The sequence below is a fragment of the Doryrhamphus excisus genome, chromosome 7 (genome assembly GCF_030265055.1).
Source record: "Doryrhamphus excisus isolate RoL2022-K1 chromosome 7, RoL_Dexc_1.0, whole genome shotgun sequence".
NCBI lineage: Eukaryota > Metazoa > Chordata > Actinopteri > Syngnathiformes > Syngnathidae > Doryrhamphus > Doryrhamphus excisus.
Window position 1 is genome coordinate 8504125 of NC_080472.1, and position 25734 is coordinate 8529858.

Sequence of the window (25734 nt, forward strand, 5' to 3'; positions counted from 1 at the left end):
CCAAAATAAAACAATTGTAATATATTTACATTTGTATTTTTGCTGATTAAGCAATTTTTATGCGTGAAAATGCTTAATTCAGACCAAAAATGTTTAAAATGGCATACAATATGCATATTTAGGACTAATACTAGACCATATTCATGTACCTGTCTTTAATATATACCGCATGTACACATACACAGAGTGTTTATAAGATTCTTATGAACAAGCATGATGTCACGCTTCGGAAGCAACAAAAAAGTTGAATTTATGATTTATTATTATGCATCAAAAATGATTACAGAGGGAGTAAGGAGAAAATAAATGGATACAAATCACATGCATAAAAAGGTACAAATGGACTCCGATGTGTGCGATAAAGCTCATTATTATTATTATTACTACATATATTTACTGTATATAAGGGAGTGTCATGCATTCTAAGATAAATAAGAGAAGGTAGTGTGTTGCACTGGGGCGTCGATGAGCAATACATCTAAAATAATACAAAAAACAAAAAAACACCTCAGCTCGACAAGTAGTGTGTTTTACTAACGATGCAACGTCTTCATTCACTGTTTTTTTTCCACTATTAGGACACAAATGCCTGCGTTTCTTGTACTTCATAAAGAGCAAGAATTCACTTTCCCAGCATCGCTTGAAACTGAAAACGCAATGGAGCCATTCAAAACACTTAAAAACCGCACACTTTAAATGTGAGGAACAGCAAAGCCGCGGGCCAGGAGCTAAAATGCTAATTTCCTAATCTCTTGACCGTAATGTTAGGAACCGTACAACTCAGTGCATTAGGCAACAGCACAAAACCCATTCCAATCTATTAGTATTTGACATTGCTGCACACCACAAGGGCACATGACCTTGTTTTGGGTTCACTAGAAGCAAACAATAACACAACGCAATTAAAACCACACAACTTCCATCAAATTCATCAACAATGTGTTTATTAGTGGGGTTTGCAGAAGTGCACTCAGGGCGGTTAGGAGTATGAAAACATAAAACCAGCCCTCAGTATGATGCAAACCCCAATAATGAAGACATTTTTCCACTAAAATGTATAGTAATGATGAAAATAAAGCTTTTCCGCCTTCACTTCAATTTGAGTACACTTGGCAAAATAAGATCTTTTGCAGGACGTGACTTATTAGATATTAGTGCTTTTAATACTGTTTCTTCGGCTCACTGTTAACATTTACCACATTTAAGGTGTTTCTCCAGCAGGACCTTTTTGGTGTCATGGTAGTGTTTGAGAAACAATATGATGCTATTGGTTAGGTTAGCTGAGGGAGCGCCATCCGGTGGTCGATTATAAAATAAAGGTGTCCTGAAAAGTTTTCCACGACGAGCTTGCAAAAAAGCAGGAGATTCTAGCAGCTTATTGATTATTTCAATCCTCCATCACATGTCTTGTAGCTTGTAGTTGTGTGCTTTAAAAATCCATAAAAGGTCCCATAAAAGTGTTCTTGAAGGCAGATCAGGCCAGGCAGGCGTGTCTATAACCAGGTGAGCAGGCTGTCCCTGTCCATGTGTGACCCGGACAGGACCGTCTCCATGTCCATCAGGAGCTCAGAACTCAGCCCCTCGGGGATGCAAGGCATGAGTTCCTCGCCCTCGGTCATCGCAGGCATGGGGTCCTGTAAGGTCATGGAGGACGACTCCACAGATTCACCTGAATCAAAAAATTAGGTCCTATTATTTTTATGACAACAATTAACTCATTCAATATAAGCCACTTGTCAAAAGACAACCCTTTTTAGATGATTTTGGCTGATCATTCAAGGCGCACAGAATATTGTGTTTGAGGGCTACATAAACACGGAACCTACCAAAGGAAAGATTAGACGCCAGTCTTTCATCAGAAAAAAAAGTTTGTTTCTACCTTTGTCCGTTCTTTAGTCACCAGCAGAAGAACATTGATAAGTTTCAGGAAAATATCAGTTCCTGACTAATTCGGCTATTGTGAAAAGACATTACTTTCCCTTTGACACAAATATTTTTGCTGTAATTACAAAAATATTTTTAAAAAATATACAAAAAAGGGTTGTTTTATATCCAAATAATGTATTTACAAACATAACACCAAGGACTATGTGCGTAAAGCATAACCTTCTGCACGCTCTTCCTGTCATGTGTGATTTGTGGCTTAACGTGATCCCTACCGAGCTCTTATCAAATGCACTTCTGCCACCGTGTGGCTGTTTTTATGGCTTACAAGCGCTCTGAAGTGTTAATGCATTAGTGGAGAGTTCCATCATCACCTCTTATTGCTTCTCACACAAAGAAAACGTAAAAGATATGTTGATGGGATCGGGCTTTGGGGTTTATTAAAAACAGATGAATACATCTTTCGTATTGAATGAGTTACGGATATGACAATAATAGCGGATTACAGAGGCTTGCATGTCAAATCTTCTTACTGGCACTCGGATACAAGTAGTCCATTCCAGACTACGCCCTAGCATGTCTATCCAGCAGCGAGCGAGAAGAGCTTTTTTCCCCAAACACGCCACACTCCAAAATGAGCCACAAATGAGAAATAATAACAGAAATAATCAGATCAATATCAGTGTCGGCTGGAAATATCGTACCATATCGTATGGAAAGGGAAACATTGCATGGGGACAACAAGTACATTATACAGTATAATGTGCGACTTCACCACCAGGTGTCACTGTTCTCCCCAGCCCTCCCCATACACACATACAGTATTATGGTGGTTGTACTGTAGCTTGCTTGCAGTACAATAATCCCTCATTACTTTAATTAGAATTTAAGATAAAATAAGATATGCCTTTATTAGTCCCACAAGGGGAAATTTCAGGTTTACAGCAGCAGAAGTACGGTAGCACACAAGAGCACAAATCAGAATGTATATATGTACAGCTTATTAGGGTTGGGTGATGTAGACCTTAGCATATTTCACAATATTTTTGGGATGTAAAACGACATAAAATTTAAATAAAAGAGTCTATAAAGAGCTACAAAGACCTAAAATAGTGTGGTGAAAATATACTCATCGAGCCCGACTCGCACACACAAGCTAACTTCTGCTAGCGTCCACTCGCAGTCTTGAAGAGAAGATTTAGCCAACTTTTGGCGATATGGACCTTAGCAGATATCAAGATATTTGGGGGATGTAAAACAGCATCAACTTTAAATAAATGGTCTATAAAAAGCTACAAAGACATAAAATAGTGTGGTGAAAATATATTCATCGAGCCCTAGTCGCGCACACAAGCTAACGCCTGCTAGCGTCCACTCGCGCTCTTTAAGAGGAGATTCAGCCAACTTTTGGCGGTATAGACCTTAGCACATATCACAATATCTTTGTGATGTAAAACCACATCAAATTTAAATAAAGAGTCTATAAAAAGCTACAAAGATGTAAAATACAGTCGCGCACACAAGCTAACTCCTGCTAGCGTCCATTCACTCTTTCAGAGGAGATTTAGACAACTTTTGGCGATATGGACCTTAGCATATATCACAATATTTTTGGGATGTAAAACGACATCAAATTTAAATAAAGAGTCTATAAAGAGCTACAAAGACATAAAAGTGTGGTGAAAATATACTCATCGAGCCCGAGTCGCGCACACAAGCTAACTCCTGCTAGCATCGAGGAGATTCAGACAACTTTTGGCAATATGGACCTTATATATCACAATATTTTTGGGATGTAAAACGACATCAAATTTAAATAAAGAGTGCATAAAAAGCTATATACATGTTGACCAAGTCACAGGCTTACACGGTTATTGCATGGTTAATTATTATTAATTGCTACATATTTTTCTCCCAAATGAAGCACTTTCAAGCATAAAAATGGTTAAGTAACATAAACTACAAATACAAGGGAAGATGCATTCAAAGACATTTGAATTGTTAGGTGTCAGTTATGTTACATTGACCCACCACGGAAAGTACTTTAGAGAAACAGGAAGTAAAAAACAAACATCAAAGAACTCTCCCAATGCTAACATGTGAGTCTATTTTGTTGTATTTTCTCCTATTATGTCTACTATAGGTATCAAAGTGACTATAGGGGTGTTATTTCATGTCCAGAGGGCTCTCAAACTATTGGAAACAGCTCTTAGTAGTCGTAATTTGGGGTACAGAAACCACAGCAATAAACAATTAAAAGCAAGCATTATCTTTGTAAAGGTAGAATTTTCCTACTGGATATTACTATTATGTGTGTGTGTGTGTGTGTGTGTACCAGTGTCCATGTGGTCCACGGAGCTGAGCATGTGGTCAGACGTACGCGGCAGGCTACTGACACTCAGGCCGCTGTCAGTGCTCTCGTTGCGAGAGTGAGCGCTGCGTAACAAAAAAGTATATATATATGAAAATATATATGAAAAAAAGGAGCAAGAACAGCGATGTCGTGTCTGAAAGTGAACGCACCCATTGAGCGTCGGTTCGTGGGTCGGCGCTCTGATCCTGACATCCGCAGGCGGGACAAGCGCATTATTCCTGTCATGGTCCATTCCACCCGTCATCTGGTTCCTTGCTCCCGTGTCCTGCAATGTGCAAACATACCTTTATCACCCTCTAAATGCCTTTTTAACATTATTAGAGCCCTCTAGACGTGACATAACACCCCTACAGTCACCTTTACACTCCTATTGCCCAATATAGTCAACATAATAAGAGAAAATAATACACATTAGACATCCAGTCATGTAAACATGATTGTTTGTTCATTTGACAGTCTGGTATGATGTTTATTGTCTTTCAGACCATCAAACCATTTCCTATATTAGTCAATGACAACACAACTGAGCACACAATGCAGTTTTTAAAATAATAAAATGATAATAAAATCATAAATAATAAAATAATAAAACAATAAGCCTCTTGTTCTTGTATTCATGACGATTTTTCTATAGTTCCACTTCATGCTACTAAAATGGTGTTATTTTTCCTCATAACATTATGTTTCAACATTTTTTTTGTCTTAATATTTTGACTTTATTCTTGTAAAATTACTGCTGTTTTTTCATGTCTGCTTTTCAACTTCTTGCAAATGTTCTGGTAATTATGAATTTATGTATTTATTTGGATAAAATTCTTGGATAATTCTGACGTTATTTTCACAATAATACATATTTTTAAATTCAATATTACATACTTTTTCTTTAATATTTCAACTTTACGCTATAGTACAAAGTCATTCTCCTAAAATTGCAACCTTTTTCTCTTAATATTTTAACTTTATTGTAGCAAAATTACTGCAGCTTTTTCCATTTTTATTGTAATTTTCTTCTTAAATGATAATTCTAGAAGTGGAGGCAGCCAGGAAATGGCCACAGGGCCACACTTTGGACACCCCTTGATAATAATAATATAATAATATGTAATAATAATGATATAAAAAAGAAGCATTATTCAGTCACTCCTCTGTTCAGTCACACACTGGTGGTGGTAAACTACATCTGTATCCACAAGCGTGTGCTGCCCACGCCAGTGTGGGCAGCATGGAACCGCCAACCATCCGGTTTGTGGACGACCTGCTCTAGCGCCCATGTAGTCATTCAACAAGAAGAAGAAGAAGAATATTCAACCTGTGGGGGCTGCATCTGTTGCTTGCATCGCTGCAGTCGTTCCTTCTCCTGGCGCTGCTGCACGGCCAGGCTGAGGAGGCCCGGGTTCATCTTCTGGGCTGCAACACACACAAGACGACATGGAAGGATGTTGACACCAGAGATATTCATCCAGGGAGCTTCAAAGCTTTGCTACAAGTCAACTTTGCGATATTTCTCCTGCGATGGTGTGCTGTGTCCCCGACCCCGCCCGCCCCAAACAAATTGGTACAGTGTGCTACCTAGACGCGGGTGGACCCATGTGGTGCTCTTATTTATGTGATCGATGAAGTACACGTCTCCTTCGGCGGTCGACGCCTGCTCCCAGCCTTCAGGCAGTGGACCTGAACAGCAGCGAAAGTACACTAAATAAATTACATAAATATAAAAATACTGTATGATGATGAGGAACTCATATCTCAAAAGAAATATTCCAATAGCCAATAGTTTCAACGTGTGGAGAAAAGCCTCAAATTCACCTTTCCTCTTCAGGTGTATGCTATCATTGACAGTTAATAATAAATTGTGTAATAATCCAACACAATACAAGAGTGAATATTAAATATTAGTGAAAGGGGACCTATTATGCTCATTTTCCAGTTGTGGACTCCTGTAGAGCAGCTACACACAATATCCAGCACGGGAAGCATTCTAGGTCTTATAGAATCTGCACCTATTCCAGCTGGATTTCTTTGAATTTCGTACTTCCTGTGAAAACGCTCTGTTTTAATGTATTCCACCCACGACACGCCTCCAGGCACACCCACGCCGCAGTGATTGGTCACACTAGTGTTGGATCCCGAATCCGATCCGGAAGTAGAAACTGGACGGTCCCAAGTTTCTCAAGAAAAGAAGTTACTTCCAGACCGCTCTCAATGGAAGTAGCTTTAGTATTTCAGCGTTAGGTTTTCAGTATCGTGTTTTGCGGGACGACCAAAACGTGGATAGAGCCACTGATTGTGGTGGGAAAAGGCTGTTAGCAACCCCGCTTCCTCTATGCTATAATGCTACACAGACAAGCGCTTTTACTCCATGAATGACACAAAATAAACAGTTAGGACGCTGATAGTAACGTTGGAAACACGTCGCGCTTCAGTCAGTTTCAGTTTGTGGGCTAGTCCAGCTGCATACTGGCCCATGTTCACAAAACAGTCCAGTGTGAAAAAGGAATCAGGAACTCCGACCACTTGTGCCTGATGTTTTCCTCGTTAGGAATTGTAAAAATGTCATCCAATACTTCTCTACAAGAGAGGAGAAATATGATCTCAGGGAAGAAGTACATTTGAAACACTTCTATGCTAAGACTACGTTATGCTAGCCATAGCATTTCAGTATGTGGAATCAAACTATGGAATGGATTGAGTAAGGAAATCAAACAATGCACAACGATGAGCCAATTCAAGAAACAATACAAGCAGTTGATGTTTGCTAAATACAAGGATGAAGAGTCTTGAACCAGTCATGATGTGCTATATATATCACTATATTGACAAAAAAATAATAAAATAAATATTTAAAAAAAGAAAGAAAACAAACTTATTATGGAAAGCAGGAAGTGAACAAATGTAACAGTTACTGATTGTAAAAGTACCAGATGGAGGGGTAGGATTTAATAAGCTTTGCTTCTTCCTACTCCTTTTGGACATGTGGAACTGGGAGCTGATTATGGGATGCACTCAATTGTAATCTGATGCATGTTCAAATGAAATTAAACCATTACCATTACCATAAACAAATGTAGTTTTCCCTTACACTTCCTGGGAGAGCATATCCGCCCATATAAGGAAGCCTGGCACTCTGTGACATCACAGAGAGCCAGTGTTAGAAAAAACATTCCAAGCCATGGGCTCACTTCCAAATGCACAAACCTTATTATCTGAAACTTTGGCATGGTTTAACACCAGAATACAACATTGAACTACATTTATAGGTCAGAATAGTGGAAAAGCATCATAGGTCCCCTTTAAAACCAACAGGTCACCAAGTGCAGCATTTCTAGCATCGGCAAAAATAAACACAAAATGACTCATATTTGTTAGCATTGATGGCTGCACAGTGAAGGTCTGGATGTGTTTTATTTATTTTTATTTATATATTTTTTGTCATTATTGATTTTGATGACAATTATATAAAAAAGTGATTTTAAATAGTCAGTTTAAACAGTTTGGAGAAAAAGTATACAAAAATACTGAACAGTTTTACTAGCATTACTTAGCATTCATTTTGATAGGATGCTAAATAAATGTTTCATAACATCAGCAAAAATAAATGCTAAAATAGCTAATACAGTGGTGTGAAAAAGTGTTTGCCCCCATTCTGATTCCTTCTTTTTTTTGCGTGTTTGTCACACTTGCATGTTTCAGATCATCAAACAAATGGAAATAATAGTCAATGGCAACACAAAATAAAACTTTTATTTTTAAGGGAGGAATTAAACCCAAAGCTACATGGTCCTGTGTGAAGTAGGGGTGCTCTGATCAATCGTCCACAGATCGGTATTGGACGATATCAGTGGAAAAATTGTCCGATTCTTCTCCGGTGAAACCTGGTGACAGCTAAAATAGGCAGTAGTACATTTCAACATTTATACTGCATGTATGTGTATGTCGGTATTGGTACTGGTATTGGCCCATTTCACTCTGGGATTATTGGTATCGGTATCATACAGTCCTGATCGGAACATCCCTACTGATAACTGGTTGGGCCCCCCTTAGAAGCAACAACTGCAATCAAGCGTTTGTGATAACTTGCAATGAGTCTGAGGAATTTTGCAGAATTGTTGTCATTCATTTCCAGCATGAAGCCTTTTTATGGGCATGCCACAGCATCTCAATTGGATTCAGGTCAGGACTTTGACCTGGATTTGGTTTTTCTTCAGCCAATCAGAGGTGGACTTCCTGGTGTGTTTTGGATCATTGTCCTGCTGCAGAACCCAAGTTGGTTGAGCCTTCATGTTTTTGTTCAGCGGTGGTTTTGGTCTTGGAACTCTGCCATGGAGGCCTGATGGAGGAGTCATGAACATTGACCTTAACTCTTTGGATGTTGTTATGGGGTCTTTTGTGACCTCTTGGATGAGTCTTGGATGTTCCATTTTTTTACATTTGTGGATAATAGCTCTCACTGTGGTTGGCTGGAGTCCCAAAGCTTTAGAAATGGCTTTATAACCTTTTCCACACCGACTGAGCTGAATGACTTTCTTTCTTGGGGAGCAATATTTTTTTCACACTGGGGTGTGGTAGATTGGATGAAGGTTGGATTGTAGTTTTGGATTTTTTTCTCCCTTAATAATAAAAGGTTTCAATTCAAAACTGCATTGTGTGTTCAATATTTGGTTTTAAAAAGCAACTGTAGTTATTTCATGTGAACTTCCACTACTTGGGAGGTAAACAACAATACCTGCGTCGAGACTGATGCTTTGTTGCGTGGAGGCGGTCGCCGGGTTGCTGAGGGAGTGGGCGTGGAGGGGAGCGGGGCTCGGGTGTTGAGGGGCGGCCGACTGAAGCTGAGCGAGGCGGGGGTCGTGCCAGGTGGTGGTCTTGTCCAAGTGGCTGCAAAGAGAGCATGGACAGCACGTTGGAACAGGAAACTCCAAGGATGAGGAGCCAGACTGGCCTGACCTGTGTGACGAGTCGTGTGCGCTCCTTCGCTACGTGTCATGTTGGGTTGCATCACGCGTTACAGTGACAAAGTGGCTGCTTGACACCACTCCCTCGTAAACCCTGCTAGGAGTTTTTGCAATCAGCGCTACCAGTGAGGCTTTGCTTTCATTGGCGTTTTGTTTGTTGCGTAGCAGAACTGGACGAGGACATCAGAGCAGACTCGAGTTCAGTGCAGATCCCAGTTCAAGTGCTGTTAGCTTTAGCTTAGCACTGTGTCAAAAACATTTCTTTGAAAAATTGTACTTATTGTTGTGTTCAAGTGTGTGATTCCACATGACCTTAAATCAGTGGTGTTCACAGTGCGGCTAGGGGCCGTTTGTGGCATGCCGATGATTTTATTGGCCCACGCCACATTCTAAAAATTTAACCAGATAACTTAAAAAAAAAAAAAAAAAAGAGAAAAATTTGGTAATCTAACAAGAAAATGTCCTAATTTTACAAGAATAATATTATCAGAGCAATCAACACAATTTTCGCAGCATAAAGTTGAATTACTAAAAATTCCTTATATTAATGAGGAAAAAAACGTTTCGGGAAAATTGGCTTGGGGAAAAACTTATGTTGCAAAACTAAAAGTACTAAATTCTAAATATTACGAATAAATAACTATTTTAAAAATTTATATTTAAAAATAATTTATATTTTGATAATTTATATATATGAATAAAGTCATAATATTAAAAGATCATTTACAAAAAGAAAGTTGAAGTAGAAAAAAACAACAGCTCTACCAAAAATATGAAGACTAAAAAGTCACAATTTAAAAACAAACAATGGAAAAAGAATATCATTTTAAAGAGGAAAAATAAGGTCATTTTAGTAGAATGGGGTGAAATATTGGTTATTTTTTTAATTAGTAATATTATGAATTTTTTTTTTTTAAAGCCGTCATTTTTGGAAAATGTATGTCATGGAAAAAGTTGGAATAATGTGGGAATTCCTAAATGTTAAATATGTAATAAAGCTAAATTATATATTTTTCAAGTCAATTGTAACAAAGATTTAAAAACGTGGTAATTTGGGGAAAATTAGCCTTATAATGCTGCAAAACTGAAGTCAAAATATTACAGGAATAAAGTCAGAATATTACAAGAATAAAATGTCCGAAAAACAATAAACAAAATAGTTTTAAAAAAAAACAGATAAAGAAAGTGAAATAAACAGATATATACAGTATAATAAAAAAATAAACCATCAATCCATTTTCTATACCGCTTTTCCTCACAAGGGTTATTTTGTCAAAGTGTCAAATTTCTGTCTTTACAATTCTGATTGGCTCACAGCGGCCATCTATATATTTAATAATATATTTTCTTATCCTGACCAGGGAGTCTATCCACATTAAATATGCCATTGGATGATCTTACTTGAGGAAGTAGCGCTGGCCAGAGGGCGTCTTGGCCATCTCCCAGCCGTGGGGGAGGGGCACGTCGTCGGGTATGACGGGCGGGGCCGCCGCGTCGGGCATGTTGACGGGCAGGGAGGCCGGCGAGGAATGGGCGCGGACGTGGTGAGGTGTCGGGGAAGCGCACGCGCCTCCGTCCGAACTGGCCTGACGGGAAACACACGATTGGTTACGCAAAGCATACAAGAGCCACACAAACGCGCGTGAATCACACTCTGATGGCAGCAGGGTTAAAGGTCAAGGTGATTTAAGATGAAACTCTTTGTTAATTTGTCCTTTCATCAGCTCATGCTGCTGCTGAAACGATGAAGATGGCCACAAAGCCAACTTTTTGAGTGCACCCCTGCACTCAAAAAGTTGGCGGACATTACGGCAATGCTGAAGCAGACACATCAACTATTTATATAACAATAATGTGTCTTGATTGGTTAAGAGAGCGTAGACCGTTATCACTCGATTTCCTCTGTGCTGTGTCTCCTGTTGCGTTCGACTGCTAGCGACTCTGAGGTGTTGTATGTTAGTGTATTCTCCCTGACATTACCCCAAGTGTCGACGGAGCGTTCTATGCTAACCACCACACAAAAAGTTGGACTTCTGGACAAGGAAGGTAGAAGTTACTTTGTTACATAAAGGAGGATAAAATAGCACAAGGACAACAGTATCGATAGGTTTTAACAAGGATGCAAAAACGCTACAGCATAGCAGCGCTACAACAAAGAGGCATGATCAGAGGCACTGTGAAATACGTATGAGTCACTATTAATAAGTTCTTACGTGTCCAAACATGTTAATCATTAAGATTCCAATGAAGGTTTGAACTCTGACTGTTTAAACGAGAAAGAAATGTGACAAAATGTTCATGCCTAAAAGCCGACTACTTGGTGGATTTCGCCCATTGCTGGTTATTTTTAGAGGCCTACCTCCGTGATAAATTAGCGGCCGCGGTACTGTGAAAAATCACATGATCAGCATATGCTGATAAATGCCTTCCAACGGTGATCCCAGTGCGCAGGCGTGCCAAAACAAAAACAATCATGTCTGCCATGAAAAGTATCTTATTTTAAAAAGCTATAATTTAATAAAGCATTTGAAGAACAAACTTGTGCGGGAACTAAGCTAAGCTAACAACCCCAAAATAATTGAATTAATTGGACAAGTTGAGCAGCTAGCACGGCGGTCTGATATCTGCGTGCTAACCACTCGACCACCGTGCAGCCGGTAATAACAACATGATAAATAAAAATCTAATGGATAACTTTACGGCCTTCCATATATTTTTCTATGCACATAAAAACAGGCAGAAAGAGGATTCACTCTGAAACTAATTCAGCACCTAGACATAGAACTAAAGTTTTCCAACGGCGAACAGAGTGAGGGTCAGACAAGTAGTATGTAGTATGTAGTACGTAGTACGTACGTAGTATGTAAGTCGCCAGTATGCCGAAAAGTGGCAGCAGCATAAAAGGCTACTAGAGCCAGTAATACATGTGACAAACACCAATTCCATAACTTTACAGCATGAAAGATGACATATTCAAGTATGATAAGTCTATGACAACACAACTGAACAAAAATGTTGTTTATAAATAAATGTTTTATTATTAAAAGAGAGAAAAAATCCAAACCTCCATGGCTGTGTGTGAAAAAGTGATTAAAACATAAGATTAATTGAGATCAATCAGTCTGGAAAAGGTGATTAAGCCCTTTCTAAAGCATTGGGACTCCAGCCAACCACAGTGACAGCCATTATCAACAAATGGCCAAAACATGGAACAGTAGTGAACCTTCTCAGGAGTGGCCGACCAACCAAAATGACCCCAAGATTGCAGCGACGGCTCATCCAAGAGGTCACTAAAGACCCCACAACAACATCCAAAGAACTGCAGGCCTCACTTGCCTCAGTTAAGGTCAGCGTTCATGACCCCATCATAAGAAAGGCACTGGGCAAAAACGGCCTGCATGGCAGAGTTCCAAGACCGAAACCACTGCTGAACAAAAACAACGTTAAGAAAACCAGAAAACATCTTTGATGATCCCCAAGACCTTTGGGGAAATACTCTGTGGTCTGACCAGACAAAAGTTGAACCATTACATCTGACGTAAAAGTAACACCACATTTCAGAAGAACAACATCATAGCAACTAAGGATCGACCGATACATCGGCCGGCCGATATATCGGGCCGATATTTGCGCTCTTTACTTGAATCGGTATCGCCGCATGATTTCCAGACAGGCATCCGCCGGGCAGCTTTGTGTTGCCGGAAGACCCTGCAACACACGCAGTTGCAGTACCCCTCCCCCACTGCAACAGTGGCGAATCACAACAAGGGTACGTTTTCAACTTTTAAATTAGCCTCTAACAGTTAAACTTAGTAGAAATCGTCCCACTGCGGAGGAGCAGTCATCACATCCATGCTAGATAAAACTTTAACTACGACAGAAATGTTTTGGACATGGTTGAATATTTACTCCTTTTAAAGTTGATAATGCTGTTAAAAATGTGTGTTAAAGTTTAAAGTTGATAATGCTGTTTAAATGTGTGTTTAAGAAAGCTGAATCCTACTGTGTTCAGCGTTTACATTTCAATAAATATTTGTTTAAACTTGTGACCTGTAATATTTGTTATCATTGTCATTTTTTCATGTAAATTGAGGCAACAAAAGCAGTATCTGCCACAAATATCGGCCCAAGCAAAATCAGCCATCGGCTAAGGGTGATAGAAAAAAACATCGGTATCTGCATCGGCTCAAAAAAAAAACATATCATATATTAGCAACTGTAAAATATGGTGGTGGTAGTGTGATGGTCTGGGGCTGTTTTGCTGCTTCAGAACCTGGAAGACGTGCTGTGATAAATGGAAGCATGAATTCTAGCAAAAAGAAATCCCGAAGGAGAATGTCTGGTGACCTCAAACTGAAACCAACCTGGGTTCTGCAGCAGGACAATGATCCAAAACACACCAGCAAGTCCACCTCTGATTGGCTGAAGAAAAACCAAATCCAGGTCAAAGTCCTGACCTGAATCCTATTGAGTTGCTGTGGCATGCCCATAAAAAGGCTTCATGCTGGAAAAGCTTCCAATGTGTCTGAATGACAACAATTCTGCAAAATTCCTCAGACTCATTGCAAGTTATCACAAACGCTTGATTGCAGTTGTTGCTTCTAAGAGGGGCCCAACCAGTTATCAGTAGGGATGTTCCGATCAGGACTGTATGATACCGATACCAATAATCCCAGAGTGAAATGGGCCAATACCAGTACCAATACCGACATACACATACATGCAGTATAAATGTTGAAATGTACTACTGCCTATTTTAGGTGTCATCAGGTTTCACCGGAGAAGAATCTGCCGATGTCGATATCGCCCTTTTTCCACCGATATTGTCCAATAGGACAATGATCCAAAACACACCAGGAAGTCCACCTCTGAATGGCTGAAGAAAAAACAAATGTGGCCTAGTCAAAGTCCTGACCTGAATCCTATTGAGATTCTGTGGCATGCCCATAAAAAGGCTTCATGCTGGAAAAGCCCCCAATGTGGCTGAATGACAACAATTCTGCAAAATTCCTCCACAGTGCTATCAGAGACATTGCAAGTTATCGCAAATGCTTGATTGCAGTTGTTGCTGCTGGGGGGGGGGGGGGGGGGGCAAGCACTTATTAGCTTTAGTAGGCCATCACCACACAGGGCCATGCAGCTTTGGATTTATTTTCTCTCTTCATAATAAAAGTTTCATCTTTAGTTGACTAATAACTGTGGGCGTTTATTTATAAATAAACATAAATCACTTTTCCACACCACTGTACATTATCATAACAGTGGTTTATGTGTTCTCAAAGAATGTTGACAATATTGTGTTCCTTTGTGGAACAATAAACATTCATCCGTGTTGTTCTGCGACTTTATAAAAAAAAAAAAGGTTTGTTTTTCCCATCAAAATTTATTTTCATTGTATTTTTTTTTAAATTAACGTTAAATCTCAGCACATCTCCTCCTCGTGGACCCAATCAGATAAGTGGGGTGTCTTGTGATACCCCTATTAGTTAGCGTCTGTTTCAGGAACTGGCTAACAACGGTAGCCAAGCATCCGCTTTGTCCAACATGGAAAACTAATTCTCCTCCCATAGTGTGTGGAAGCGGTATGCTTCGGCTTCTTTGTCCTTCTTCAGCACTCTGTTTGAAACCCTTTCGTATGTTGCAAATAAATACATTGAAAGCTGACAAAGTTAGCGCGTTAGCTTGCCATGCTTAAAGCGACAACGTGTCCCTGCAGTGATTCTGTGGCCTGCACATTAGATTGGTGCAATGTGTAAACAAAGAATAATACGAGTGTAAAGGTGACATAGGGGTGTTATATCATGTCTACAGGGCTCTAGTAATGGAAAAAAATAGTATTTAGGAAGTTACAAACAGGTTACAAACTATGAAAATACTCAATTTATTAGCATTAAAGCCTACTTTGAGGAAATTCACTCATCACCGTGGGGTCTTGAACCAATTAGCCGTGATAAACGGGGGTAAAATGTGCTGCATGTCAGTGTGCTGCGGCCCGTACTTGTCTGGAGTGCGTCCTGGCGTCGGGCTGCCTGAAGAAGGAGTCGGGCAGCTTCCTCATCCTCATGGGCAGGGAGGCGGGCTGCTGGGCGGCCTTGCTGGGGTTCATCACGGCGCTGAACAAGGCCTCCAGCTCCGTCTGGGAGTCCCCGCGTACGTGCACCACCTGCTGGCCGGCCGGGGGAGCGCCGCGGTGGGCGTCCATGTGGCCCCGCTAAGGTTTGGGAGGTTTGGACGCTGAAATGAAGCTAAAAGGAACATTTACAAAAACAGTTTAGGTGCGTGGAGAGAAGCAGCGTGACATTTCGTGACGTTACGTGATCGGATTGTCCCCCGCCCCCAGCCCTCTCCGTCCTTATTGTCTCTCCACCCCAGTAGAACTTTGGCTAACTTCTCTCCAAAGTAAAAGAAACTTGACAAAGAAGTAGTGAGTGTGTGATTCCAGCGAGAAAGTGTGGCGTCAGTGCGTGGGTGGAAGAGAAAAGTGCAACATGCCTCCCACATACCTTCACGCAGACTGTCTGCCTGCTAAGCCCGAAGATCCACCAAAAACACCAACCCGGCCGAACAAACAAATGAACTCCGAGTCGAGCAGCAAACGATCGGCGTTGCTCTCGTTGTTGTTGATGGGGGCAAATCTCAGCCACAAGTCCAAACTTTGCTTTGCTTTGCTTTGCTTGCTCTCATCCACTCACACATTCATGTGAAAGTGCGCAGGGGCGGGGCTGCAGTCTTTAAAGCCGCCGCAGCAAACTTTGCACAACATGGAACAGGATAAAGTAGAACGCCGCTCCAAAGTTTTGCCTTGTTTGGCCTAAATGCAACAAACGAAAGAAAACACGCCTCAAAGGACGCCGAACTGTAATAAAAACGCAGCCGCGAGCCCCCACTTGAACTCTAAACTCCCTTAAATCTTTATTTTCAGTTTTACTGGGAAGTTGCCCTAAGAAAACATCCGCCCCTGTTTGGGCCGAACAGACAGTCAGACGGCGACCCCTGCTGGAAAGCACGCACACTGCACCCTCAGCTGGCCGACACATTGACACCGACTTGGGCACAAATGTCCAAAGTGGGTCGGAGGGGTTTAAAACTTCATTTCCTCCTCCGGCTGGCGCACCCCGACTGCCTGTGGACTTCCGGCATGACGCAGCCGCTTGGTATCACACTTAATCTTACACACTTTCTCTACAAACACATTCGCTGCACTAGTTATGCCAGGGGTGTTCAAAAGGTGGCCCCGGGAGCCATTTCGGGCCTTTGGATTTGAAATTGAAAAAGAAGTCTAAAAAAATTGAAAAATTAACAGTAATTTACAAGAATAACACTGCAATATCGGGAGGAAAAATTATCTAATTTTAGTAGCACAGAGTTGTAATATTAAAGAAAAATATTTTTTTAAAGTCTGAATATTTTATGAAACAATCAAAACAAAACAAAGTTGTCATTTTTGGGAAATGAGGCTGGGGGAAATGTTATAATATTCTGGAAATAAAGGACAAATATGATAAGAAGAAGATTGAAATAGTTGCAAAATAATAAAAAAAACATGAACAGAAGAAATAAAAAAAAACGCTGTAATTTTCTCATGATATTATTAGAAGAAATATATTATTAGCATAGTCACAATAAATTTGAAACAAACAAAACAAAATTAAGTGGCAATTTTGGGAAAATCTGTTTTTTATGCAAATAAAGTCAAAATATTACAAGAAAAAAATGTACAAAAGGAATGTTCCAATAAAATATCAGTAAGAGCAAAAATGAAAAAAAATATATTAGAAGAAATATATTATTAGCATAGTTGCAATAAATGTTTAAATACATAATATTCGGTGAAACAAACAAAACAAAATTAAGGGTAATTTTGAGGAAATCTGTTTTTTATGCAAATAAAGTCAAAATATTACAAGAAAAAAAATATAAAAGGAATGTTCCAATAAAAAATCAGTAAGAGCAAAAATGAAAAAATATATATTAGAAGAAATATATTATTACCATAGTCACAATAAATGTTTAAATACATACTATTAGGTGAAACAAACAAAACAAAATTAAGTGATAATTTGGGGAAAATCAGATTTTTATGCAAATATGGTCAAAATATTACAAGAAAAAAAATTATTTTAATGTTCCAATAAAAAAATCAGTAAGAGCAAAAATGAAAAAAAAAAACCCTCAAGTTTTTCAAGAGAATAAAGTCTTAGTATTATTGTACTCTAACATGAAAAAGGTCACATGTTACCATGGATAAACTCAAAATATGATCAGCATATATTTTTGTTGCATACAGAAAATTTTACAATAAAAAAACAAAATTTGATGTAAAACAAACAAAACAAAATAAAGTTAGCCAGAGTTAGGCTAGGCTAAGCTAAGCTTCTCCCACTGCTTCCAGTCCATGCGCTAACTAAACTAAGCTACGCTAACTGCCGGGACTCACTGCCAACTAACAGTTTTGTCAGAAGCTCAGGCACGTAACAAAGGACATATGTGGGGGCCCGGTGCTTGTGGGGGTCCAGGGCCTCGCAGGGGTCGCGAGGCGGTGTTCCCCTGCAGGCTTTGGGGCACATTCCTCCGAAGAGCGACCACAGCTGTAAAGCCTCACAGCTCCCCCGCCCGTCTCCATCTGGGCGCTGACTGGAATGCGCCGCCGCCTGCTTCCCGTTAAATGACCCCGTTCGTCGACAGAATCCCAAAAAGGAAGTTACCAGTTGGACGTGCCCTGAACGCCTCACCGGGGAGACATCCGGGAGTCTGGCTCCTCTCAATGTGGATTTGATTGTCATCATGGCAGATTGGAGTATCTGCTTGCTAGCAGCTGGAGCTGCTGCGCACCGCTACCGTGTAACCGGCGGCCGTGAGAGTGAGTGACGGCAGGAGAGGCTCTGCTCGTCAGGGAAAGAAACTGTAGAATGATAAAAGAGAATCGCTAAAAACAACACTGTCTTTTTGTTAAAAAAGACTTAATTTGCTGGGAATCTGTAGAGTCTCTGGTTCAGTTCAGAACAATTGAATGAAAAATTTGGAAAATGTTCTGTTGGAGTTTTATACCTTAATATTGCTGATTGGCTCATTTCACCGTCAATCAAAGAGGGATTCCGCCTCACACAGATCATCCAGCCCACCGACGCCGGGCCTCAGATGGGCGGGACAAAGCCCATCATTTATCCAATGACCGTCCAGTTTTCCCGCAGTGGAACAACCCATTATTCTACGCTTCGCCATCCAAGTCAGTCGACGCTCACGTCCGACTTTGTGGTGTCCACGGATGAATGAGGGGGAGTGTTGTCAGTTCCTTGTGATAGCAGCTGATTCCGAACAAAAGATGAAGGTATTCTCATATTTAGTCAATGAAACGTACACACAGCAGTACATATGTACGTACCAGTGGCGTCATTAGGCCCATTCAGATATATATGAAATTTGTCAGCGATTTTATATATACATACACACACATATATATATATATATATATATATGTGTATGTATATATATGTATATGTATGTATATATATGAAATTGGTCAGAGATTATATATATATGACATTTGTAAGAGATTATATATATATATGTATATGTATATATAATATATATATGAAATTTGTCAGAGATTATATAAAATAAAAAAATCAATAAAAAACAGAAAAAAATTACATGTATATATATATATATATATATATATATATATATATATATATATATATATACACCCAATAACCCATAAAATATAAAATCTAAAATATTATAATTAGTTATATGTTTATAATATGCTGTGGGCCAAACAAAAACACAAATGGCCCTCAGGCCTAACTTTGGACACCCTTGCATTAGAGCTTGTGTGTGGAGGACAGGAGGAGGACGAGAAGGAGGAGGAGGAGGCTACCGTGTTCATGTTTCCCTTCCACATCTGTTTTCCATGAGCATGAAATGGCGTCCCACATCAGCACATTCGCTTCTTCAAATTGTCCCGCACTGGAAGACTCTGCTCTTTCCAGGGAACGTCGTCATGGGAATTTACAAGGAGGAAAAAAAGGAGGGTCAGGGGCGAAAGCGGAAGAGGTGCCGTGACATAAGAGATACATAATCTTGACGTGAGGAGGTGAGGTGGACGTGGAAAAGACGACGTAAGTGGAAATTGGGAACAATCCAAGCGAGACACCATGCGGACGACGGCTGTCCTCCTCCTCCTCCTGCTGCGTTTACCTCGTCTGCCGTCCTCCATGGTACGTAGCTGGCTTTTTACACTGTTCTCTTAGGAACGCTGACACCTGAACGACCTGTTTTGCACCTGCACAGGCAAAGGTGACAACGCTCACTGTCAGAAGTTATCACGCCGCTTGTACTTTAGTGTTGTTTCGATTGGATCCATCCTAGGAAAGAACTCTTGGATTTAACCTTGGCAGGCTTTATATGGATGTATGTTTTTTTTTTAGCACTTTTAATGATAAACACTCCATATTTCTACTCATTAATTAACTCATTAATACCTGACTCTGTTACAATAACAAACGGGGAAGTAGAAAACTTCCCATGCACTGTCCAGTACCCGAGTCACCCTGGTTGACTTTTTGGCTAAAAACTTATGAATCCATTTGAAGTCACTGAATTGTTTGGGTTGTAATATCGGCCTGGAATCTAATTGGCACCCACTAATGGTGATGGGAATCCAATCCTGATTAAAATGAATCGTTACACCCCCAGCTTTCGTACTATACTGTGCATAAGAAAGGTACAAGTTACACCCCCCGCCCCATATAGGAATAATCCGTTTGCCCCGTTCCGTATCGTTCTATGGGGGGTCAAAGAGGCCAGAAGGGAATAATTTCAATAATAACAAGTAAGGATGTTCCATATTGGATTTTTGGCTGAAAACCTAAATGCCGATATTATATTTCTGATACCGATATCAGCCGATACTGATAAGTGCATGACATATCTCCTGTATGTGTTATATACAGCATTTTTTTAAATCGTTTTTTATGATTGGGAAAAAAGTCCCATACCGATATCAACCAATATCGCATTTTTATGCTGATATTGGACGATTATCATGAATAATCTGTAATAATAAATAATAATCGTAGTAAATATTTTTCCTAAATTTTGAGTGTGAATGGTTGTTTGTCTATATGTGGCCTGTGATTGGCTGGGTCCAGGAAGTACCCCGCCTCTGACCCGATGTCAGCTGGGATAGGCTCCAGCATGCTCTCCGGCCCTAATGAGGATAAGCGGCATAGAAAACGGACGCATGGATAATGAAAGCAACAGCAACAACGATATTATTCTTGTTATTAAGATGATCTAATAATAATAATAATAATAAAATAATAATTATTATTAAGTTATTATTATTATTATTATTAAATAGTGAAACAATTAATTAAACATTGAAAAAAATGTTTTTATCTTCAATCAACTGGTATTTTCATGATTTATTGACACATTGAAGTAATTATTATTATTATTATTAAATAGTGAAATAATTAATTAAACATTGAAAAAAATGATACATGTTTTTATCTTCAATCAACTGGTATTTTCATGATTTATTGACCCAATCCAGCCATTCATTGAATGGTGTAATTATGTATTTATTTTGGATTTATGTCTTTACATCCAATTTTATTCAATGAATGACACATTGAAGTAATTATTTACTTTTATTACTATTATTATGTATTATTACGTATTCATTTGTTTCATTCTGTCTCGTTTTATGTTCAACTGCTAAATAACCCACCATGGGGCCCAAAAAAAGTCAGCAATTTTATAAAGGTGAGAAACTGTGATTCATTCTGCCAACTCTCCCCGTCCTTTTTAATGCTAAGCTTGGCGGTTGCTCAGGAAGCATATCAGGCTTGGATTCCACCGAGCAAAAAGTCACCATGAATCACTTACATAATGAATGACACTTTTTAATAAAAAAAAAAAAAAGAATGACACTTACCAACAGTGCTCAAACTGCAGCACGAGTCCCATAGCTGGTACGCGGGTTCCAGCTGATGGCGGGAAGAAAAAAGTCAAGTTCAATGACAAAAACAGCAGAGAGCGGTTACATGAGTTGTTATACAAGTTGTCTTTTCCAGAACACGACTAAAGGTCTCAACCAATCAGAGGCGGAGGTCCACCAGGACGTCTCCCATGCGCCTGTCATCCCCCAGCAAGGAGAGGGGGGAGGGGTCGGAGGGCGTGACACATGCTCCATCCCCTGTGACGTCACCGTCAGGCTGCTACGAGATGAGAAATATTCCATCTGTGGTAAAAAGAGACAACAAAAAAACTACGTTGCTTTTTTGCTAGCATTGTAGCTACAGCTCAGGTGTGTGCGTGTGCATGTGTGTGTGTGTGTGCAGGCCAGTTGCAGCAGTCTTTGCTGGCGTTTGGCCGCAGCACCAGAAAGCTGATGCGGGACGGGATGGAGGAACAGCAGCGAGCTCTGGACGTCCTCACCAGCCAGGTAAGACCAGGACAGGAAAGTCCGCCCCCCCCTCGTCCCCCATAAACACTGATGATGTCACTGAAGGTGTCAGAGGTCATGAACAGAGTGCAAGCGCTCAGCATGGAGGTGCAGAGGAGCAACGCTGAGATGTACGCCGTCAAACCCCCTCTGTCACACGGTAACACAAATTCAGCATGCAGTGACCACTCTGACCAACAGGGCGGCGCCATATCCCATGCAAAGACATGCATTTAAAACAGAGGTGTCCAAAGTGCAGCCTGGGGGGAATTTGGGGCCTGCCGCTGTTTGTTCTAAAAATAGAATTTAACAAAAAAAAGTAATAAAAAAGCCCAATCGTAACAGCAAAAATAAAAAAAGAAAATATTAAGTTAACACAGCTCTAAATTAACTAGAAAAAACATCATTTCAGTAGCATAAAGTTGATTTTTGTCAAAATTATATGATGAGAGAAAAAGGGGAAAAGTTGTAATGTTACAGGAATATAATATAATAATGAGAAGAAAACTTACATGTACAACATTGAACTTCTTAGAAAAAAACTGCAGAAATGGAAAAAACACAGCTGTAATTTGACAAGAATTAAGAAAATAAAAATAAAAAAGTTGCAATTTTATGAAGGAAAATAAAATTAAAAATTAAAAATATAATAAAATAATGAAATAATAAAATATAAAAATAAAAATGTTAATATCAGAGTTGAATTATTTAAAAAAAATACATATTTTGAACGTCACAAAATTGCGAGAAACAAAGAAAATGAAATCAATTTGTTATTTTTGGGAATAGAGTCCAAAATATTCAGACAACTGACAACTCTATGTCGCTTATCCTCAATAGGGTGGGGGTATGCTGGAGCCTATCCCAAAATAATATCAAAATAAATCATATTCTAATGAGAAAAAGTTGACATTTGATGACAATTTAGAGGAAAAATAATGTCTTGTAAGTAACATATACTGTACTGTAGTTAAAAAACAAGAAACAAGAAAAACAACAAAGAATAAAGTATTTATTTTTGGAAAATTTGGTTGAGGAAAAATTTTGAATATTCTGGACTTAAAATCAATATAAAGTCATAATACTAGAAAATAAAAAAAATTAAATATATATATTTACATATATAAAAATATTTGGAAAATAAAAATAAAGGATAGAAAAAGAGCAAAGAGCAAAAATAATAGTCAGTAATAAGACATAACAAAGTTGAGATTATACTGGATCTACTGTAATTTATACTGGAAGGTCTTTTCCACCATGTGACCCCCCCCGGAGAAAGGATTGGACACCCCTGATTTAAGGCGAGCGCCATGAGTGAATGCATGTCAAATGTGATTTGTTGAGGACGGGACTGCAGCGACATCAAGGACAGTCTGATGTCCGTCGTCCCCAAGATTCCCAGCGGGACTTACATCATCCACCCGGATGACTCTGACTCATCCTTCGAGGTAAGGCTTCTCCAAGTTGGCAGGAAATACCACCATTGCCCCCCCCCTCACCTGCCCTGCCCAAAGGTCTTCTGTGAGATGGACTACATGGACGAGGGATGGACGGTGATGCAGCGGAGGACTGAAGGCCTGACGGACTTTCGACGACCCTGGGCGGACTACGTTAACGGCTTCGGACATCTTGCAGGTGGGGGGTTTTATTTTTATTTTGTCTGTTAAATATGACTAGACGTGACAATCCTAGACAGGATTTGAGGAGACAGTACTGGACAAGACCAGATGGGACAAAGGGGGAGTCCAAACCTTTCTCCAGTGGGGGCCACATAGAGAAAAATGAAGCTAAGAAGTTCCTGCATATGTATTTCAAGAAAAAACATTTTTATATTACTTTTTATGATCCGGAAAAAGTCCGATATCAATATCAAACGATATATTATATATATATATATATTTTATATATATTATGGGACATCCCTAATTCTACCTTCATGTCCATAATATTTTGACTTAATTTTTAAATATTTAGTTACGATTTTCCCATTTTTCTATGCTTCTCATAATATTATATTTAGAAAAATGACATATTTTTCTTTAATATTAATTAAATTCTTCTTTAATATTATGCTATACATGTAAAATATAATATTATTAAATAATATAATAACATTTATTATTTATTATGAAGCAATAATAAAATGTAAAATAACTTTTACCAACTATTTTAGGTTTCTTCTTGTCAATTTTCTGCTGGTTATTACCATAATTATTACCATAATATTCTTATTTTTTTAACACGTCTCTTTCTGCAACCTCATTTTCTTGTTAAACTTTGTTTATGGTGATAAGGCAACTTTCAAAAAGTATGATCTTTCTTTAATATTTTGTACTTTATGCTACTAAAAATAATATACTTTTTCTTCATAATATACTAATGTTTTTTTTCTCGGTCCTTGAGTTTTTTTTTCCTAAAATTAATCCAACCAAAAACAAACACGTCCCACAAAGGGCTCCCGGGCCACACTTTGGACACCCCTGACCTCCAAGACCAATAAGAGGAGCGGCTGTGTGTCCAGGTGAGCACTGGTTGGGCCTGAAGAAGGTTTTCAACATCGTGAACCAGAAGGAGACGCGGTTCCAGCTCCTCGTCGCTCTTGTGTCGCACGATGACGTCGCCTCGTACGCGTCCTACGACGACTTCCGCCTGGACAACGAAACCAGCTTCTTCAGCATCCACCTGGGAAGATACGCGGGCAGCGCAGGTAAGCCACGCCCCCCGATGACCTGACCGATCCCTTCCACGTCCATCCGCATGCTTGCGTTTGCAGGCGACGCCTTCCGTGGATACGACCAGGACCAGAACCAGGACACGGCCCCGTTCAGCGCCTCAGACGTGGACAACGACGGCTGCAACCCCTCCTGCTCCCTGGCGGGGCTCACGGTGGAGAGCTGCAGTGCCCGGCACGACCACACGGGGTGGTGGTTCAATGGGTGCGGCCTGGCCAACCTCAACGGCTCTCCCGGGGACGGCCAGCAGGACCGGGGGCCTCGGACGGGCATCCTGTGGGACACCTGGATGCACAACGGGGTGGCCCGAGCCATTAAGTCTGTGACCATGAAGATCAGGAGGATGCCAACTAATAACTAAAAAAAAACTATTTACCTTTTTTGTCATAAAACTTCACCATCTTATTGGAGAGTCTGCTTCTTCCACACCAAACTCCTCCGAGCATGCCTTCATGGCATCGGGAAGAGAAATGTCTCCATCATACAAAGATTCAATATTGATGGACAAGCTAAGGAGGAGTGGCCCAAAATATAATATAATAAAAAAAATATAATAAATATAATAAAAATAAAAAATGAAAAATCTGTAAACAATCAGTAATATATTATATATTATAGTATATATTATTATAGTATATTTTTACTATATAATATATAGTAAAAATATTATGGGCATAAAGTCAAAATTTGACAAGAAAAAAATATGTAATATAATGACAAAAAAGGTTACATTTTTTACACAAAAACTCTAAATACCATGAGAAAAAAATAATATAATTTAATTCAATAAATAAAAAGGATGTTTTCATTAAGTAAAAAAAACAACAAATAAAGTTGTATTTTTTTATTAGGTTGGGAAAAAGATCAAATGTTATGAGAGTAAACATTATGGGCATAAAAATTATCATTAAGAGAGGAAAATGTGCAAGAAAATAGCCTAAATAGTTGGAAACCTTCCATCCACGTATGAAAAGGTGTAGGGAGCATATCTTCCAGCAGAGGGTGCTGTTTACCTGCTCATTTCAATGGGGGTAAAGGGGAACAGCACACTGCAGACCCACATTTGCCAATTGTTGATGTTGTGCTGTTTTAAATTTGAGTTGCTGCTCATTTTTATGAACACAGTCAGTTTTATGACAGCGTTAAATCACAATAATAAATAATAAATAGTTTCATTTTAATTTGAATAATTTTAATTTGTTTTTAACACAGAGCATGAAAAAAATTACCCATTTTGACAATAAAGTCATATTTACGCGAATAATGTCGTGAATTTATGAGAAAAAAACTTAAACATATATGAGAATAAATGTGTAAAATTATGAGAATTTTTCTTTG

The 25734-nt window shown here is 39.3% G+C and overlaps 2 protein-coding genes across 4 annotated transcripts; one reads left to right on the forward strand and one right to left on the reverse strand.

Moving 5' to 3' along the window:
* Window positions 1-244: 244 nt before the first annotated feature.
* LOC131132054 (transcriptional coactivator YAP1-like) lies at window positions 245-16115 on the reverse strand. Its single transcript, XM_058077241.1, has 8 exons — window positions 15714-16115; window positions 15209-15455; window positions 10612-10796; window positions 8982-9133; window positions 5568-5665; window positions 4408-4523; window positions 4220-4320; window positions 245-1669 (listed from the first exon to the last, which is right to left on the reverse strand). Exons 2-8 carry the CDS (start codon window positions 15410-15412, stop codon window positions 1494-1496), a joined length of 1032 nt encoding a protein of 343 aa, XP_057933224.1. The 5' UTR covers window positions 15413-15455; window positions 15714-16115; the 3' UTR covers window positions 245-1493.
* Window positions 16116-17647: 1532 nt separating this feature from the next.
* On the forward strand, window positions 17648-24910 carry angptl5 (angiopoietin-like 5). 3 transcript variants are annotated; one of them, XM_058078323.1, is made up of 9 exons: window positions 17648-18538; window positions 19203-19430; window positions 21294-21465; window positions 21561-21664; window positions 21731-21824; window positions 23009-23112; window positions 23179-23299; window positions 24186-24371; window positions 24438-24910. In XM_058078323.1, the coding sequence occupies exons 2-9, from the start codon at window positions 19368-19370 to the stop codon at window positions 24755-24757; spliced, it is 1164 nt and encodes a 387-aa protein (XP_057934306.1). In that variant the 5' UTR covers window positions 17648-18538; window positions 19203-19367; the 3' UTR covers window positions 24758-24910. The 3 variants fall into 3 exon arrangements, with proteins under 3 accessions (XP_057934306.1, XP_057934305.1, XP_057934304.1); XM_058078322.1 differs by lacking the exon at window positions 19203-19430; XM_058078321.1 differs by lacking the exon at window positions 17648-18538 and having other exon boundaries at window positions 19001-19430.
* Window positions 24911-25734: the final 824 nt, after the last annotated feature.

Bases quoted from the DNA above. Each gene is read 5' to 3' on its own strand.
- LOC131132054 (XM_058077241.1), bottom strand. From the start codon at position 15,412: ATGGACGCCCACCGCGGCGCTCCCCCGGCCGGCCAGCAGGTGGTGCAC. The intron at 10,797-15,208 runs GTACGGGCCGCA...GTTTCCCGTCAG, and splicing joins CCAGGACGCACTCCAGACAA to GCCAGTTCGGACGGAGGCGC. The intron at 9,134-10,611 runs GTAAGATCATCC...CTCTCTTTGCAG, and splicing joins GGCCAGCGCTACTTCCTCAA to CCACTTGGACAAGACCACCA.
- angptl5 (XM_058078323.1), top strand. From the start codon at position 19,368: ATGCGGACGACGGCTGTCCTCCTCCTCCTCCTGCTGCGTTTACCTCGT. The intron at 21,466-21,560 runs GTAAAAAGAGAC...GTGTGTGTGCAG, and splicing joins TGAGAAATATTCCATCTGTG to GCCAGTTGCAGCAGTCTTTG. The intron at 24,372-24,437 runs GTAAGCCACGCC...TTGCGTTTGCAG, and splicing joins AAGATACGCGGGCAGCGCAG to GCGACGCCTTCCGTGGATAC.